Source organism: Cibotium barometz, chromosome 53 (assembly GCF_041138505.1).
Source record: "Cibotium barometz isolate CiBa-2024 chromosome 53, ASM4113850v1, whole genome shotgun sequence".
NCBI lineage: Eukaryota > Viridiplantae > Streptophyta > Polypodiopsida > Cyatheales > Cibotiaceae > Cibotium > Cibotium barometz.
The window spans coordinates 15,489,582-15,508,141 of record NC_141098.1 but is presented as its reverse complement, the minus strand read 5'-3'; the positions used below and the strand labels follow the sequence as shown (position 1 = coordinate 15,508,141).

Below are 18,560 nucleotides of genomic sequence, written 5' to 3'. Positions count from 1 at the left end.
TTGTCATATTTAAATAATGAATCTCATACAAGAAAACCTTAAAAGGATAAGACATTCATTTACAAAGGAAAATTTTCAACTTGTCTTAGTTTGTGTATTTTTACTTGCAATTTCTCACTTTACCCATTTGTCTACAATCTTCTCAACAAACTCCAAAGACAAACAAAAACGAGTATCATTCGGCAATTCAATGAATAAGGAATCCTTACTCTTATTGTAAGTTTGTGTTGTATTTTCTAACCCAAAAACGAGACATTTTAATGTTTCTCACTTTGAGGGTAGAAAATAGAGATACTAGAGGAGGCGCACGCTTCACTACCTTCATTGCCAAATGGCTGTCAAGTTGTAGGAATACTTAATGGCGTGGAATATGTGCAAAACCCAATGGAGGAAAAATCTGCATACATATCTTTTAAGGCATGCTTGAATATTGGAAAATAGAAATTAGTACTAGAGGACGACTTCACTACCTTCATTGCCAAACGGTTGGCAAGTTGTAGGAATACATAACGGCGTGGAATATGTGCAAAACCCAATGGAGGAAAAATTTGCATACATATCTTTTCAGGCATGCTTGAATATTGGAAAAGCTAAAAAGTAGGTATTTTGGGCATACCACAACTAGAATAGACTCTATGTGATCTCTATATGCTTGTCAAATGGGCCTCAAGAACAAGGTATCCTTGACTTGAATCATTTTTTGTGAAAGAGCATACAAATATATGAACCACCATATAAGGAACAAACTCATGATCACATTGCCAACACTAATGATGCACATATTGCTACTCGAAGGTAGTATTCTTACATCTCTTAGACCTTTCCAAGCACACAAATACACATGGATTTGGCAAGAGAGATTTGTGTGGGAATGTGATGACGCTTCTTCCAAACATTCAAATTCAAGATGTGAAAAAATTTTCTTTTAGATTGCAAAAACTCAAGGATGAAGAAAAGATGTACAAATTCTTACTATTCCATTCAAAAATTGCAAGATGGTGGTGCTCCATGTTTTAGAGAATATTCTATTATCTCCAATTTTGAAGAAGGCTTGCATTATTAGAAAACTCACTTCTTTTTTCATAATTTAAGTCTCTTTTCTTCTCAATAAATTCCCTACAATGCATTCTTAGTATATATTGTGCTTCATTAATACTTTTGCTGCTCTCCTCACAATACAAAAAATAATAATAACATAAGTACCTTGTGTTCTTGTTTTCGCATTGTTCTTAATTGTCATGTTTTGTCAATTTCATGCCCCATTCGATGAAAAGTGTATCTTTGTTTATTGAATTTGCAATCTTTTGAACTTCCTCTTAATCCATCCAAATTTTGCATTGTTGGGAGTATAATTAGCTTTATTGTTATGTTTTTTTTAATGTTTATGTTGTTTGTAATGTTCAAAGATTATTGTAATGTCGCATGCTAGATGATATTAATATATGAATACTTAGTAGGAGCCTATGATAATGCTTCGGAAAGTGAGACACCTCATCAAGTAGTAAGTTACAAGGAACATACAAGTCTCTCCTCAAAGTACAAAGAATTAATATGCTTGTAGAAGCATGTAAATAAAAAAAGAGGGAAGATCATAATGAAAATATACCTTTCTTATAGTCCCCAAAAGCATGGAAGGTGAATTTCATTTACTCGAGCTTTTTAGATACACTTCAATGGGATTCAAATATTTGTGTTCCTTGATTGCACCAATTTTTTTCTTATCCTCAGAGTTTACAAAAATGCATAGGGTGGTTCTACTTGTGGGAACATCAATCACACTAATGCCTACAAACTTGTATCAGGGAATGAATGCGGAGAGTTGAACCCCGAAACCCACAGCAGCAGCTCCCAATTTTTTAAATACACGAATGGCCTTTAAATGATGAGACCTTTAATGTACCGCTGTATTTGTCTTAAGACCGACCTGCGATCTTGATGTGCTTATGATATGCTTGAGGCCACTTTTGACATCCGAAGCATAATAAGAATTATATTTCAAGAATCAATATGTAGGAGTACAAATTACATGGATGTGTGTTGCTTACATTGCATCTTCTATACCTCGTTGGGAGAGGGAGTGGGCACGAAGGGCCCCTTGCAAGAAATTAACACAATGCTCTGGAGGCAAAACGTGCCTGACTAACATGCAGATCACTAATAAAATTACAAATTCCTTTTTCGGAACACCGATGCAGGGATTGACAAAAGGAACCCAGCATAATTTTGGAACTTTCAGTCTGATGAGTTTGCCTAGCAGATACTGCAGCTCTATCATGACAAGCTTCATTTCATCCAATCAATCTCCTTGCAAAACCATCAATTTTGCTCAGTGCGGTTGTCTCCGCACGAGAAGGACAACAGTTTGAAAAAGCGAGGGCAGCTCGGTGCTTCCCGCGTATCGCATCAGAGAGCAGAGAACCAACTGTTACAAGGTCACTCTGAAACAGCCTGTAAGAACTGAAAAGCCGAGTTTTCACGTAGCAAAGGTGGAGGTTCGATCTCTGCCAAGTCTACATCAGACATTGACTTTGAGATATCCTCAAAAGAGAAGGGAATACTGTGAAATCAACCCAATTGCCAAAATCAGCACTAGGTCAATCAATCAGATTTTGTCATCTAATCAATCAACAACAGCCTTCTTGCATTTTCAAGGTATTTGATTTGTACACATGGTTAACATAATGTCAGACAAACAGGAACTCCACGACTAGCTTACCTGGAGTCGTCGTCAAGCAAAAATGAGCTACTCAAAGGACTGTTTGATTCTTCTGTCATGAGCTTTCTCATAGTGGCTATAACCTGTACACAGTTTGGACAACAAGATCAATAACATTACCAAGCATACGAAAAAGCCTGCTAAAGCTCCTTTGTCCACAACCCCCTTTCTTCAATTATTCTAACCGGCGATCCTTAGCTGATTCCACTCCTTCCATGAAGCACTGCAGCATCAATAAAACTGGGAAGAAGTATCATCCATGCTGGCGCCAGATGACATTGAAACTGGGGAGGTGCATCATCCGAGAAGCAACAGGCTGCTGATTTCTCTATTATTCCTTAAGCACATAGACGACCAATCCGCCAATGTCGACCATGCTTCCCAGCATGCAGCTCAGTGATGCTCAATAAACTCCTGCTAAGGAAAACTCTCAAGTCCACAATGATATCTTACAACCTCAACAGAAGACTCATTTTTGGTATGACTGAGGTGATGTTTCTTTTTTTTTTTTCAAGAAAAGAGACTTCATTTAAGTATGAGTGAAACAGTACAGAATCACGGGTACAAGCTGGAAAGCAATATCCTCATTCCAGAATATAGGGAGATCTCAACCAGTCTAGGGGATTATGCTGCCAAGAGAATTCCGTGGGGGTCGAAAAGAAGAAAACAGTATGATCCCACTCTCATAAACAGGTTGCATTTCGCCTGCACAGCCCTGGATGGTGGACCGTGTTCAGGCCCATCTGGCCATAAGAGGGTGATCGATATCACTCTTTATGCTGCATATACACTGAGCATCATATATATGAGTGCGCTCCAAAGCCTCTGTGCATTTGGCTTTCCAAATCTGCCACGCTGTCACGCTGACAATGATCTCCCAAGTGGTGTCAATGCTCTGCGAAGGTGGTGCATACTATGACTCAGGAATATCCTGAACTGCGCCTCTGGGCCACACCTCCACTTACCAAAATGTGAGGATCAGAATCCCTAACCTCGAGGAATATCTCTGGACCAGCCAAGCAATAGCACCCCAAGGAACATAAATTGGGCCTCTCCTCAATCTGCCCAAGAGCTAGGCTATAGATACCCAGATCCTCTGTGCTGCTAAGCAACGCATCTGGAACTCTATAATATTCAACCCCCTTCTTGCTTGGGAAGAATTATAGTCTACCAAGCAGCTTTGGCCCCCAGTGTTGAGGTGCCATCCAATCCTGACCATAAAAAGTTGTGGGTCAGCCTTGGCAGCTGCCCAATACATCCATGATCGAAGCAACATGAAGCAATAAACCAAGCTAGTAACACTTGGTTAACCACCAAAGCCTTGGAGATCAAATCCAACTTCCTCAAACTCCAATGAAGAAGCTTCTTCCTTATGCTCATGAGCACAAGAGCAAATTGTTGCGCAGGCGAAATATCAATCCCAATCTGGCAATGCAGCCTCTCTCAATCCCAGTAAATCCATCCTCTGCACCCCAATCAACTCTCTGAGAATTACTAACCCAAAATCCATAACTGATATGGGCCAATTTATGATGACCCCTGCTGCTAGAAAAAATTCATCCAAGGCAAGCTGAAATGAGCACAAACATGAATAGGAGGCCTCTAGGAACATAGAAGTATATTCTCTAAGTCGATGACATGATCTTAACAAGGAACAATGAGCTCAAAATTTCAGCATTCAAGGCTCATTTACAGACAGACTTTGAGGTGACAGAACTTGGTTTATTTGCATTACTATTTGGGCGTGCAGTATATGCAGCACAAAGATGGCATTCTTATGTCCCAATCTAAGTATGTTGGAGGGCTTTTGAAGAGGTTTTGCATGGACAATTGCAAGCCTATTGTCACTCCGGTTGAGACAGGTTTGAGACTTAGTAGCTTTGATGCTGGTAAGCCATTCATCCAAGGCAAAGCTGAAACAAGCACTAACATGAACAGGAGGCGTCTAGGAACATAGGAGTATATTCTCTAAGTTGATGACATGATCTTAAAAAGGAACAGTGAGCTTAAAATTTCAGCATTCAAGGCTCATTTACAGACAGACATTGAGATGACAGATCCTGGTTTATTGCATTACTATTTGGGCATGCAATTTATGCAACACAAAGATGGCATTCTTATGTCTCAGTCTAAGTATGTTGGAGGGCTTTTGAAGCGATTTTGCACGGACAATTGCAAGCCTATTGTCACTCCGGTTGAGATAGGTTTGAGACTTAGTAGTTTTGATGCTGGTGAGCCATTTGATGATACTTGTTACAGCTAGGTTCTTGGTACCTTATTGATATGTGCAACCCGGCCGGACATATCATTTGGTGTTTCTCTGTTGAGTAGGTTCACAGAGCCCACATACAAAGAATTGGCAAGCTATGAAGTGCATATTCAGATATCTCCAAGGACACAGTCAGTTGCATTGTTCTATGCCCGGTGGGAAGAGAGGGAATGGCAGGGGGGCACGGGGCTGGGGCGTGGGGGGGATTTTCAGCTATGTGCTTACAGTGATTCTAATTGGTGTTTCTCTGTTGAGTAGGTTCACAGAGCCCACATACTAAGAATTGGCATTTGGTGTTTCTCTGTGGAGTAGGTTCACAGAGCCCACATAAAAAGAATTGGTAAAGCTATGAAGTGCATATTCAGATATCTCCAAGGACACAGTCAGTTGCATTGTTCTATGCCCGGTGGGAAGAGAGGGAATGGCAGGGGGGCACGGGGCTGGGGCGTGGGGGGGATTTTCAGCTATGTGCTTACAGTGATTCTAATTGGGCTGAAGAATTTGACACTAGATAGTCCACACTACAGGAGAGATTTGTGAGAGCCAGATTTGTAGCGGTAAATGTGTTAGGGGGTTAGGTATAAGTGCTTGCGGTGCACATACTTTTAATGTTAGCAAAAAAGGAGATAGAAACCTTAGGACTCAGACTTATAGTATAAATGACACTTGGCATTAGTGTGTAAATAAAGCAAGAAAGCTTATAAATCAAGCATGGGTTAATAATAGCTGAGTTATTGCTAGATAAGTGATCTTGGGGGGACTCACGAGTTATTAGAGGTATCCATGCGTTGGACACGAGAGCTAATAGTGGTGTGCAAGACCTTGGGCCCAGCTCCAAGCGGATGGCTAGACCTATTGGTATGGGACACGCCAGCTTGGCAAGGTCGCGGCTCGAGGATGGTTTGAGGCACTAAACCTGTCACCAATTGGCCGACCATTTGGTCCATCTCCAGATTTTGTGTCTCGTTCACTTAAGGCCAGGCCGGTGTCTCATGTGAAGAGGCCAGTATTTTGCTGACATGAACGGGAGCCAGACTAGTGCCACCCGTGTGTTAGCAGGATGGTGTCGTATGGACGGGAGCAAGACTGGTGCCACCCGTGTATGACCTGGACTGTGTTCTATCCATGGGATTGTCATGCCATGGAAGAGCCAGTATTCGTGCCGTGTCTTGCCTATGGGACTGTCACACCATCATAGTTTCCAGAAACGGCGTTTCTGGACCACCGAAACGTGGAAACGTTTCGGAAACGTTTCCAGAAACGGAAACGGCGTTTCCAAGTTTTATTTTTTCCAGGGTTTAGAAACCCGCGTGCTCTCTTTCGCCGGCATTTTGCGCCTTCTTTCCACCGCCTGTTTGGAGCTGCTCTACCCATCTACCTTGCCCTCTACTCCTCTACCTCCACATCAGCCCTCTACCACGCCCTCTACTTGAGCAAAGATGTATTTTTCAAGCTTTTGTAATGTTTTTATTATTATATATGTATGTATTAAACCCTAAAACCGAAACTCCGTTTCCCCGTTTCTTCCCGAAGGCCGAAACTCCGAAACTCCGTTTCCCGCCGTGCTCCGCACCCCCGTTTCCGAAACTCGTGGAAACTATGCACACCATAGGGAGGCTCGTCCTTGGAACTGTGTCTTACCTATGGGACTGTCACTCCATAGAAGACCAGGTTTTTATGTTTTACGTAGTGCCATTTTTGTGCCGACAGATATTTTGTACTTGTTCCATGAACGGGAGATATGTCCATGATACTATTTGCACATGCACACATGTTTTGCATGTTTGAAACTGTTTTTGTAGGACTTGTATTTTTGTGTTTGCCTGCCTGACGTGTCACTTACTGAGCGGGGACACCTGCCAGTGAGTCGTGAAGTCTACTCTGTCTTCTGACGAGTTTTGGTGCATGTGAACAGGTGGTAAGTATATTGCACATGTTGGTTTAATATTTTATATTTCTAACCCTTTGATTTATAAGGTTGTATGTTCACACACTTAAAAGTGGGCACCCACTTAGGGGCCAAGGTGGGAAGCCACACTTAAGTGTGTGTGAGTGGGCAAGGTCACCTACCACACCCCTTTGGAACTGGCCACACACATGCAAGCGTGGGGAGCCAGCCAAACACTATAGCTTTACTCCACTTTATTTTTTATAAAAAATAAGCCACGACTCCCATGAAGCACAAGCGGGCGATCATCTCCTGGATTTTTCTAACGGCACTAGCTCCCCCAGCTCTGCAGGCGATTGTACGGGCTCAAGGATGCTGCACTAGTGCTCTCTCTCCCAGGCGACTGCATCTCCACAAGATGAGCAAACTTACCCAGGCTGCGACTGTACTGCTGCGCATGCTCTTCTACAAGCGACTGTACTTCCAGCAAGCGACTGCACCTATTTCCCCAGCAGACTGCCTTCTCTTCGCCAGGTAATCCTGCAAGCTGCTGTGTGTTCTCTTTTTCATACGGGCAGCACAGACTGCTGTACTTTCAGCAGGCGGCTAACAACTCCAGCCAGCTGCGCTGAGCAAGCAGCTGCCACCTCCAAAAGGTTGTGCTGCTATCTTCACAGGCCGCTGGTATTATTACTAGCAGACGGCGCTGCCCTTGAAGGAGCATGTGTGCTCTCCTGCGCCTGTCTTCCAACAGGTTTCCTATCCACTGCAGGCACCTACACCGCCTTCATCTCCTCTTTGCAGTCAGAGTGCTCATCTGCAATCAGGCGACTACATATTGGTTGCTCTTCCACACCTCTTGAGGCTGAGCCACCTTCTCATATACATCAGGTGGCTGTGTTCCTACAGCGAGACTTTACCTTTCCTAAGGCGGTTGCTCCATTTTCTTTTTGCAAGAGGTGGCACTTCTTTTCCACTGGCGGCTACAAGAGGACTTCACACCTCTTAGGTGGCTACACTTTCTACACAAATACCACGGGTATTGGTCCTCCATCTGTCATCCACCACAAGTAAGTGAAATTTTCAGATTTAAGTAAAGTATTTTTGATAAATCTGATAAGGGACTCTCTCCACGGCAACACCCGTTCAGTGCCGGGTAGTCCAAGCTATTGGAGAACCTCGGTCCAAAGGTGCTGAGATCGGGAGAGCCAGGCGTTAGTACGGTGTCGTGACGTGGGCGGTATCGCTGGGAAAGTGCGAAACTTCTGGCTGTGAGAGTAGCTTCAAATCCCAGATATCAAACGTTTCAGCCTTCCTGTGGTAGAGAGAGAGAGAGAGAGAGCATAGAACGCTTCAGTCGGCTGCATCCCAGAGCTCCAGCAGCTCTTCCCAAGGCGATCCCCACACTCCCTTCTCATACAAGCTTCAGCAGCATCTCCCTCTCTCAACGGCCAAAGACTCCCTCCGTAGAGAACACGGCCCCAAACAAACAAAAAACTCTGCGCTTCTGCCCCCTCTTCCCTGTCAGTAGAATTCCCCAGCCCTTGATGGCCACCGTTGAGGCCACCCTCCAAATCACCACTCGCTGCCGCTTTTTGCACCTAGCGATCCCCCCCCCCCCCCCCCCGCCCCCCCGCAGTATTACCAGCCCACACCAGCTGCGCCTCAGAGCCCCCCCCAGCCGCTCTTCAGACTCACGATCGGCTACCACCCTTCTCCAATCCCCCCCCCCCCACCTTCCTTCTTCGCCACTGCCCCCGTTACAAGCTTCCCGCTACTCACGTACAAGGCCACACCTTTCCACTATCTTCTGCGCCAGCTCGCCAGCTTCTAGACGTCGACTTGGCAGCCAATAAGGCCTTCCACATGGCCTACTCAATTCCCCCCTTATATAACTTAGCTCTTTGCCCACTTTCTCTTTTGCCCTTTTCATTATCAAAGCCTGCAACAATTCCGGGCTTGCCGTGTGAAGAAAGCAAAACACTCTAGTGATCCGCCCATCAGCATCTGTCCTCTTACTTGCAATGAGAAGAGCCTCAACATGGTGCCCATCACGGTCGAAAAATGCCAAAGGAAAATTTTCCGACTCTTGGCCATTCACTACATCATTCAACCTATCATCAGCTTTGTGACCACATCCTGTCCGTGCAGGCGACAGCAAACCATCTGCAACCCAAAGATCTCACCCACAAGCATTTTGCCCAAAACCTCCTCCCTTCTCCAGCTTCGGATCATCACGCCGCACCTACGACCTTCCAAAACCAAAGCTGCAATATCTGCTTTGAATCATCAACATCATTATTACCAAGACACGGCCATTTCCCAGTCATTTTGAACCTCAATCAAGTGCCACTATCATCTCAAGCATGATTTCTGAGCATTTTACCATCTCGTGGGACCAAGCATGGTTAGTTAGTACGAAAGGTACGGTACGGTACGGTACGATAAAATACGGTACTAATTGGTACCTTGAAATTTTTTGAGGTACGGTACGATATTAGTACGTTTTTTTTAAAAAAAATACTTCCTAAACTTAAAAATTGTAGACAAGAAGTTACAAAATAGTAGAACCATGAACATAATGTCATCATGCCATTAGAGTACAAAATTGCTACAAAAGGATAGGCCAAAAACTCATGGCATGGGCGACCGCCAACATGCGTACATACATGATTACATCATCGATGGGCTAGAAGGAGATAGATGCCCAATGCCTAGAGAGCTATAACATATCAAAAGTCTACATCATCACCAACATCTGCATGATCATCAACATGATCACTACTAGAGTGTCCATCAAGAGAGTTCTCTGAAGAGGACTCTTCGAAGGTGGACGAGACACTCTGGGGATCATTCTCGCTAAGTAGGTTGCCATCATCATCAAACAAGGGCTCTCTAGGCAGTGGGGTATCATCATGAGGGGGCAATGGAATATCATCATGAAGGCGGGGATTGGAGCTCGAGGATCCCCGCCTCACATATGTGCGAAGGCCACCCTTTGCCGATGCCGAAGGCGGAGGCCTATGAACTCCAACTGCTCGGGCCTCCGTCCATGCTGACTCCTGGTGCTGCGAGTATCTGCTGCCACAAGCTCACTATAGAGCTCCATGAAGATTGCCTCGTCCTCCTCATCAGGCAATATGATCGCTTGCCTAATATGGCAATGGCAAGTGCACACGCTGACAAACAGCTCCCTATAGGCTGCAAATGGCGATGAATGGCTCTCTAGAAGACTGAAATTGCTCCACGCAACAGCAACAACAACAACAACAAAACGACGACGACGACGACCAAAAAAATAAAAAAATAAAAAATAAAAAATAAAAAATCGTACGGTATCGTACGAATCCGTACGGTACCGTACCGTACAGCAAGTACGTACGATTTCAGTCGTACGACGTACGGAACTAAGCCTGGGACCAAGAAAAGCTGTTAAATACTCAAGCAAAATCCAAACCTATGTACATAGGCACAGGGACTTCTGCTAGCCCCCAAGGTTCACCACAAGCATAAAAACTCCACGATTCACACCACACTCGTGTACTGAGGCTTCGAGACCTGGCTCAGCTTCAGCTCGTCTTATTGAACCTCATTTACAATATGAACATATGTACTTAGGCATCATATAATGACTCAAGTCATGGCACTTAATCCCATGCATCTGGATTTGCATTTAATGGCCTCATATGCATGGTTTTACACCATAGACGTGCCATGGCACGACATCCACCCTCTCTAAACCTGCACATCCTCTGGTATGTGCCAAATCATCATCAAGATCCACATATATCTGGATGTTGTCTTCATCTTCTACATTACCAGGGAGATCATCCTCTTCCTCTTCAGCCATACCCATGCTATCACTATCAAGCCTCTCATCCTGAGTCTCTTGTGAATCAAAAGGATCACTGTCATGCCTTCTTTTAAACATCTTGATCCTTTTGCCTGCTACAAGATTCTTTATCTCTGTTCCATCAAGCTCACACAGGGTATACGTGGCATTTTCATGCACATGCTTGACAATGTAAGGGCCAAACCATCTTTTTGCAAACTTTCTTTGAACAGTAAACTAGTTGTCAAGGCTACTATCATACATTAGGACCCAATCACCTTCTTCAATAGGTTTTGGTCGGAGTCTGTGTCTTCTATCAAATCTTTCTTTATTTTTCAACCTTGCATCTTTCAAACGAGCTTTAGCAAGCTCTACATCTTCAGGCCTCCTCTCCAGCTACCTTATTCGCAATGCAAGGAGGTCTTCCCTGTTCAATCCTTCCACCCAGGGTAATACATTCCAAGTTGGAACTACTTTTTCAACTGGCATTACTGGCTTCTGACCATACATTAATTCTGCAGGCATGTATCCTGTCACTAAGCTATGAGTTGTACGGTCAGCCCACAAAGCATATGGTAGTAGCCTTGGCCACTCTCGCATTCTTTCTCTGCATGCCTTAGCCAAAGCTTTAATGATTGGAGGATGTCCTCGCTCACTTTTACCATTGCCCTCAGGGTTGTAAGCACATGTTAGGGCCAGTTTGATGCCAATTCTAGAGAAGAATTCCCTTGCTTCTTCAACATCTAGCTCACCCCTATCAGCTGTTATTTTCCCAACACAACCATACTGGCAAATCACATCTTCCAAGAGAAATTTGCATACTGTTTCCGTACTCTTTGTTCTAAGAGCACGCCCTTCTACCTGATTTGTCAAATCTTCTCTTGCAAGTGCTATGTACCGCTTCTGCCAAATTTCCAAGGGCATTGTAACTAGATCCACTACCCATTTGTAGTGCATGGCAGGTGGGTAGGTTGGTTGCAAGCCATCACGATGTCGCACATTTGAGTACATTTGACATACCATGCATGTTTCCACATATTGGGAAATATCCTTGTACATTCCTTTCCACCAATATCTTTCCTTTATTTTGGTAAAGGTGGCCCACGCACTTCGATGTCCAGCCCAGAGACTCTCATGGAATTCTTTCATGAGCTTCCCTTGAGTCTCTTTATCACATATGACTCTCTGTGGCATAGCATTCCTCTGCTTAGGATGCTTCCACAGGTACCCATCCTTTAGAAAATACCCATATGCTTTTCTGCGGATCCTCTTAAATTCTGAGTCAGACCAATTTTCCTGTCTTGTCAGAGTACTCAAGTATTGACCAATAAGCAACCAATCTCCTTCATACATTTCCTCAGTAAAAGACTCAAGTGTATTTGATAGGCAAGTATGGTCCCCTTTTGCATGTGCAGTAGTGTAGAACTTTGTACCTACATCATCAATGTCACTAATCATCCCTTCTTTATCTTCATACCTGGCTCTTGATAGCATATCTGCAACTGGGTTATCTTTTCCTGCAATATGCTCAAACTCAGGATTTAGTGACTTGATATAGGCAATCCACCTAAGCATAGCGATATCTGGAGTGGTGCAGCTTGCAATCATCCCAAGGAGTGGCAAGCAATCAGTTTCCACAAGTACAGATGCCCCAATAAGATATTCTTTTTCACATTTTAGAGCAGTGACTATTCCCCATAACTCTCTCTTGATCTGTGGATATTTTCGTTGACGAATGCTTAATACCTTTGCTCCAAATCTGATTACATACCTGTGATCATCCTCATCATCTTGCCCTACTGCCCATCCTATCCCAGTAGGACTAGTATCAACTGTAACAATCACAGGCCTGCCACACTCATAATCCGCCTTCCTTAGAGTAGGTGATAATTGGAGCAAACATTTCAACTTCCGCATAGCTTTAATATGTACTGCACTCCACAAAAATTTTTGATTTTTCCTCAAAAGTTGATAAAGAGGATCTGCTACATGTGCATAATGTGGGATCCAAATAACATAAGAGACACATGCACCAAGAAATCTCCTCAGCTCTGTAACATTAATGCATATCTCTTTCATTCTTTGTATTGCATCTATCTTGGCTGGACAAGGTCGGCGTCCACTAGTACTACAAAGATGCCCCACTATTAGCACTTCACCAACCCCAAACACTGATTTCAGTCCAGATAAAGTAAGATTCACCTCTTCAAGCCTGGATAGAATCATATCACAATCCTTTATATGATTCGCCACAAACTTGCGGCACCCCTTCGAATCCAGATCCCCATCTTTGTCTTTCTCATCACAGCCTTTTATTGGCACATCATCCAGAAAAGGCATTGTTATTTGTGGTATGAAGTCTCGCAAGACTTTATTCATTCCATTCATCATATGCGCCACTGAGTTGGTGGCTCCCTGTGGTAAGGTACACATTCTTACCAATCCCAAAGAAGTTTTCATTGTGGTCAAGTCCCTGCTTTGTATATCCAGCTGAAACTGATCATATCCCGAATACAGATCACCCATAGAGTATATAGCTTTCCCTGCAAATGCTTCTGCAAACTCGTCCACAATCGGACCTGCTCCCACATTCCTGATTGTGACCTTGTTTACAGGTTGCATGTCTTGAATGAAGCGCAATGTTCCATTTTTCTTTGGCACGGTAAGCCATCTGTTGGAATATGGAGCGCATGATGGCTCCAAAATTCCCATCCTGAACTTTTCTTTTAGTAATTCCATCAGCTTTGGCAAGAGAGCCTTTGGTACTGGAATCGGCCGCAGGTTCCAGGGCACATGTGGCACAGTAAAGATCACCATTGGCGCTGTTACACTTGGATCAACACAGCCTATCTCATGCGGCTGAAAAGCAAAGGCTTTCCCATGTTTTACAAGCGTCTCCTCAAAGCATTCCCTTTCAACTGGCAAAACAGAAAATCCTTTTCACCAATCTTCAGCTCTTTTAGGGTTTCCTGTGTAAACTTATGTCCAATTTTCTTCGGATCTCTGAGATTCGGTTGCATAGAGGCTTCATTTATTTTCTCCTTGCTTCCTGGTGGCAAGGGCAAGGCAACTGGTTTCACCTTCTTTGCAACCGTTTTATACTTTGTATCAACATGAGCATCCATCTCACAATCCATGTTTTTACATTCCATCCCCTCAAATTCCCGGATTATATCATACATCCCCACAGATGACACCTCTATCATCTCATTTCCACCCTGTAAGCATACTCTTTCCATAGCAAAAAGCACATCCATAGTATCCACAAATGACACCTCATCAAGCACCCCTGATATAAACTCATTCTTCTCCAAAAGACCACACTGCTCAAGACTTTTTTGTTCATTTTGTACATGTCGACGCATACCACGCTTCAAATCCTTACTTTTTACATAGACCAGTGATCCATAGCTAGAAAATCCTTGAAAATTTGCTGAAAAGTTATTTACATTGATTGAGTCCTGCGAGAACTCATTTTCCCTTGTACCATTGGAATCCCGCTTTACAATGGCACCTGGCCAAAATCCTTCATCTCCCTGTAGTTCATAAATTCTCTGTTTATCTTTGGGAGTAACTGTGCTCGAAGAGACTCACGATTTCTTTCATGGTTAATGCAAACTGTCAAGAACTGAACAGCTTTCTTGCCATCTTTACTCCTTATTCTTGCATATGCCGAGCCATCATCCAAAACTTTTGTTTCCATCCTCACAGCTGTAATGTAGGGTTGCCCAAGGATGAGGGGATACGATGACATCTCCTGAACAAAGAAGTTCTGATCATCTTTCACATCCCCTATAGTTACCCTTACATTTGGACAGGCTGCATAGAGCTCTCCAGATGAGTTATTAGCTGCTTTAATCATCCACCCATGATCTACATCCATTGGCCACTTACATTTGTTGTAGAGATTTTTAGCCATAAGATTTATTTCAGACCCATGGTCGATTAGAGCGACATACGGCTCTTCCAAGTCACCTATCTTGACAAGGGTTTCAGTGGTGGCCCTTGCCCAATGGCTCCTGGAGTAATGACTCTTTGTAAGAACTTCTTTTTCATCATCCTCATCCACAAAGCGCACTTATCGTGCTCCTTCAGCAGAGTGATTACATTCCACCACATTCTCTCTCTCTTCCTTTTACTGTACCTGTACTCCATGAGTCTTAGAAGTGCTTGCCTCCCCTTGTGATGGAATAGACTCAATTATGGACTGCCTTTTCCTTCGTATAATATCAATTATCTCATCATGAAATTCTTTCTTTGCAATCCCCAAGACTTCCCCTAGTGTAAATTCCACCCTACTGTTTAGAATCCTCTCTTCAAGCACCTTTTTGAGGTCTGTTGCGGCTTCAATATCAGATTGAAGCTTGTAGAGTGGACTTTTTCCTTTACCCTTCTCCCTCTCATGCTTCATTTTTGCTGGCACTTCTTCCATTGATACTTCCTGTGGAGGTCTGCTATGCGGTGGAGGCATATGTGATGGCCCAGGATCCTTCTTTCCACTACCACGAGTGACCCTTTTTGATGGCCCTCCTTCCTCATTTTCCCTCTTACGCTTTTCCTCCACCTGTGCCTCATTATTCTGGCATTTTGCAATGTAGGCATGAACAGATAAAGAATCCACAGGTTCTTCCCAGCCAGTCTCAAGACGTATAGAGTCTCCTGCCTCATGCAAAGCCTGCTTAGACACCTTCTTTGACGCAATTAGCTCCATTGTTGATGGCCAAAAATCTTCATTCTCATAATCTTCATCATTCTCAGATTCCTGCTTTGATTGACCAACCTTTAACCCATAGGTTGCTGCCTCAACCATAGAGATGGCATGTCCAGCAACCATGTCTTCAACCAGTTTTTTCATCCCTCCTTTTCCAAAGTTTGTGCTTAATGGAAGACCAGTCTCTGTAAGGTGGATTTTCCCATCTTTGAAAAACACAAGTTGATTTCTGAGGGCTTCCTTATAGCTAGCACAGTCTTTCTTTGCATATTCTGGGTCATCACACCATATACATCTGAATGTAAACCCTTCTTGAGGCCTTTGCATAAAAGCCTGCCCTAATGGTAGCCCTTTCTCCTCAATCCTGGACATCTTCAGTTTTAGGTCTCGCATGCCCTTAATAAGCTCATCCATCGGCCCTTCTACCTTTGGGATTGCAGCAGCAGGTTTTGGTAGATTCTCAGGGTTAACAATTATAGGAGTTGCCGAGCTCATCACCATTTTATCCCTCCTTCGCTGCCGCTTTGCTAGCATGGTGACCGCATCCTCGACATCATTCCAATCATTCTTTAGCCCCTGCTCTGTATCCTTATCCTCAAGGAGAATTTCCAGTTTTTCTTGGAGATCTTTCCCAGTTGCTTGTAAGAAGAGCTCTGTTTTTTCCCTGTCTAAGGTTGTGCGCTCAATCCTTGACAGCTGGACATAGCGCTTCTCAAACTCTCTTAGCAACTCTGTGGTGGCAGAAATTCCCATTTTGGGTTTTGTGACCCATTCCAAGAAAGTTCGTTTGGTCACCCGCTCGGAATCCTCCATGAAATAATCATCCTTCAAAGCAAGCTTGAACTCCTCCCAATTTCTGCCACCATGTGCTGCCTGTAATCCTCTTATGCGCTCTCTTATTTCAGGAACACATACCAGCTCAAAGCTTCGAACCATATCCTCCTCAGTCACCCTGTTTAGCTCCATTTCCTTTGTGTAATTGCACAGGTACTTTGTGATGTCCTTACCATCAAATTGATCCACCTTTTTCACAATTGACTGCAGTGCTTTAGTCGTGGGAATTTGCCCCCTCTCAGCAGCTTGCTGCTGTTGCATATACATAGTAAACATCTGAAACATTTGCATAACCCCGGGGTCAAAGTGAACCCCCTGTCCCTCAGGATTCTCAGCCATAGCTTCCCTCTGTATTTCACCACACTCTCACCCAAGCAGTTTCACGTCGTGTTCACCAAAGAGCTGTCGTGACGTGGGCGGTATCGCTGGGAAAGTGCGAGACTTCGAGCTGTGAGAGTAGCTTCAAATCCCAGCAAGGAAACAGATTATTTATCTCTTCAAGGGGAACCACCAGCAGAAGCTTTTCAATTTAGACAGATGGGTACAAGCTTACCAGGTCACCAACACATGGCCTCATCAATGCAATCATGTAGTATATTATTTTGGAAAAGAGTTTTGTGAAGACCAGAGACAAGTAGTGCACACATGCCACCAAAACACAACACCTATGGTATTTTAGCCTCTCTTCGAAGATGAAAAGGATAGGACACCCAATCTGCCTAACAACCACCTTGGAAATATTTTCTACATAACAATAGCTACAAGCTGCTCGCAGCTTTCCAAGGAAACGAGTCTAATAACCATCAAACTAAAAGCTCAACAACAGAATACTTGCTGTACCACTGTGTTTGGAATCCTGTGTTGAGAGAGTGATACACTTCGTACACAGCCCTGTATACAATAAATTACCCAATGGAGAACAACGAAGTTTTTGACAAGCTGTCCCTCTTCTCCTCTTTGTGCACAGCCTTGGAAAAGCCAAGAATAGACATGATGGAGTATTCCTGTAGTTCAGTTTTGAGAGAAAGGAAAGAGAGATACTTGTGGCGCAGTCCAGTCAGCAAGCATATTGATGACTATCATTCCGTCTGTATGTGAGAGAAAGATATCAAACGTTTCAGCCTTCCTGTGGTAGAGAGAGAGAGAGAGCATAGAACGCTTCAGTCGGCTGCATCCCAGAGCTCCAGCAGCTCTTCCCAAGGCGATCCCCACACTCCCTTCTCATACAAGCTTCAGCAGCATCTCCCTCTCTCAACGGCCAAAGACTCCCTCCGTAGAGAACACGGCCCCAAACAAACAAAAAACTCTGCGCTTCTGCCCCCTCTTCCCTGTCAGTAGAATTCCCCAGCCCTTGACGGCCACCGTTGAGGCCACCCTCCAAATCACCACTCGCTGCCGCTTTTTGCACCTAGCGATCCCCCCCCCCCCCCCCCCGCCCCCCCGCAGTATTACCAGCCCACACCAGCTGCGCCTCAGAGCCCCCCCCCCCAGCTGCTCTTCAGACTCACGATCGGCTACCACCCTTCTCCAATCCCCCCCCCCCCCCCCCCCACCTTCCTTCTTCGCCACTGCCCCCGTTACAAGCTTCCCGCTACTCACGTACAAGGCCACACCTTTCCACTATCTTCTGCGCCAGCTCGCCAGCTTCTAGACGTCGACTTGGCAGCCAATAAGGCCTTCCACATGGCCTACTCAATTCCCCCCTTATATAACTTAGCTCTTTGCCCACTTTCTCTTTTGCTCTTTTCATTATCAAAGCCTGCAACAATTCCGGGCTTGCCGTGTGAAGAAAGCAAAACACTCCAGTGATCCGCCCATCAGCATCTGTCCTCTTACTTGCAATGAGAAGAGCCTCAACATGGTGCCCATCACGGTTGAAAAATGCCAAAGGAAATTTTTCCGACTCTTGGCCATTCACTGCATCATTCAACACTATCATCAGCTTTGTGACCACATCCTGTCCGTGCAAGCGACAGCAAACCATCTCCAACCCAAAGATCTCACCCACAAGCATTTTGCCCAAAACCTCCTCCCTTCTCCAGCTTCGGATCATCACGCCGCAACTACGACCTTCCAAAACCAAAGCTGCAATATCTGCTTTGAATCATCAGCATCATTATTACCAAGACACGGCCATTTCCCAATCATTTTGAACCTCAATCAAATGCCACTATCATCTCAAGCATGATTTCTGAGCATTTTACCATCTCGTGGGGCCAAGAAAAGCTGTTAAATACTCAAGCAAAATCCAAACCTATGTACATAGGCACAGGGACTTCTGCTAGCCCCCAAGGTTCACCAGAAGCATAA

General features: G+C 44.3%; 1 protein-coding gene across 3 annotated transcripts in view; it reads right to left on the bottom strand.

The window, feature by feature from the left end:
* Positions 1-18,560, bottom strand: part of LOC147608346 (myosin-11-like) — a 342,241-nt gene that overhangs the window by 191,148 nt on the left and 132,533 nt on the right. For 2 of the 3 annotated variants that reach the window (XM_086789250.1, XM_086789252.1), the window contains exons 38-39: positions 2,717-2,799; positions 1,963-2,557 (exon numbers count right to left, since the gene is read on the bottom strand). In XM_086789250.1, the coding sequence (XP_086645376.1) occupies positions 2,434-2,557; positions 2,717-2,799 (207 nt within the window). In that variant the 3' untranslated portion in view covers positions 1,963-2,433. Of the gene's footprint in view, positions 1-1,962; positions 2,558-2,716; positions 2,800-18,560 lie in introns of those variants that run through there. The other variant, XR_015264460.1, reaches the window with a different exon arrangement.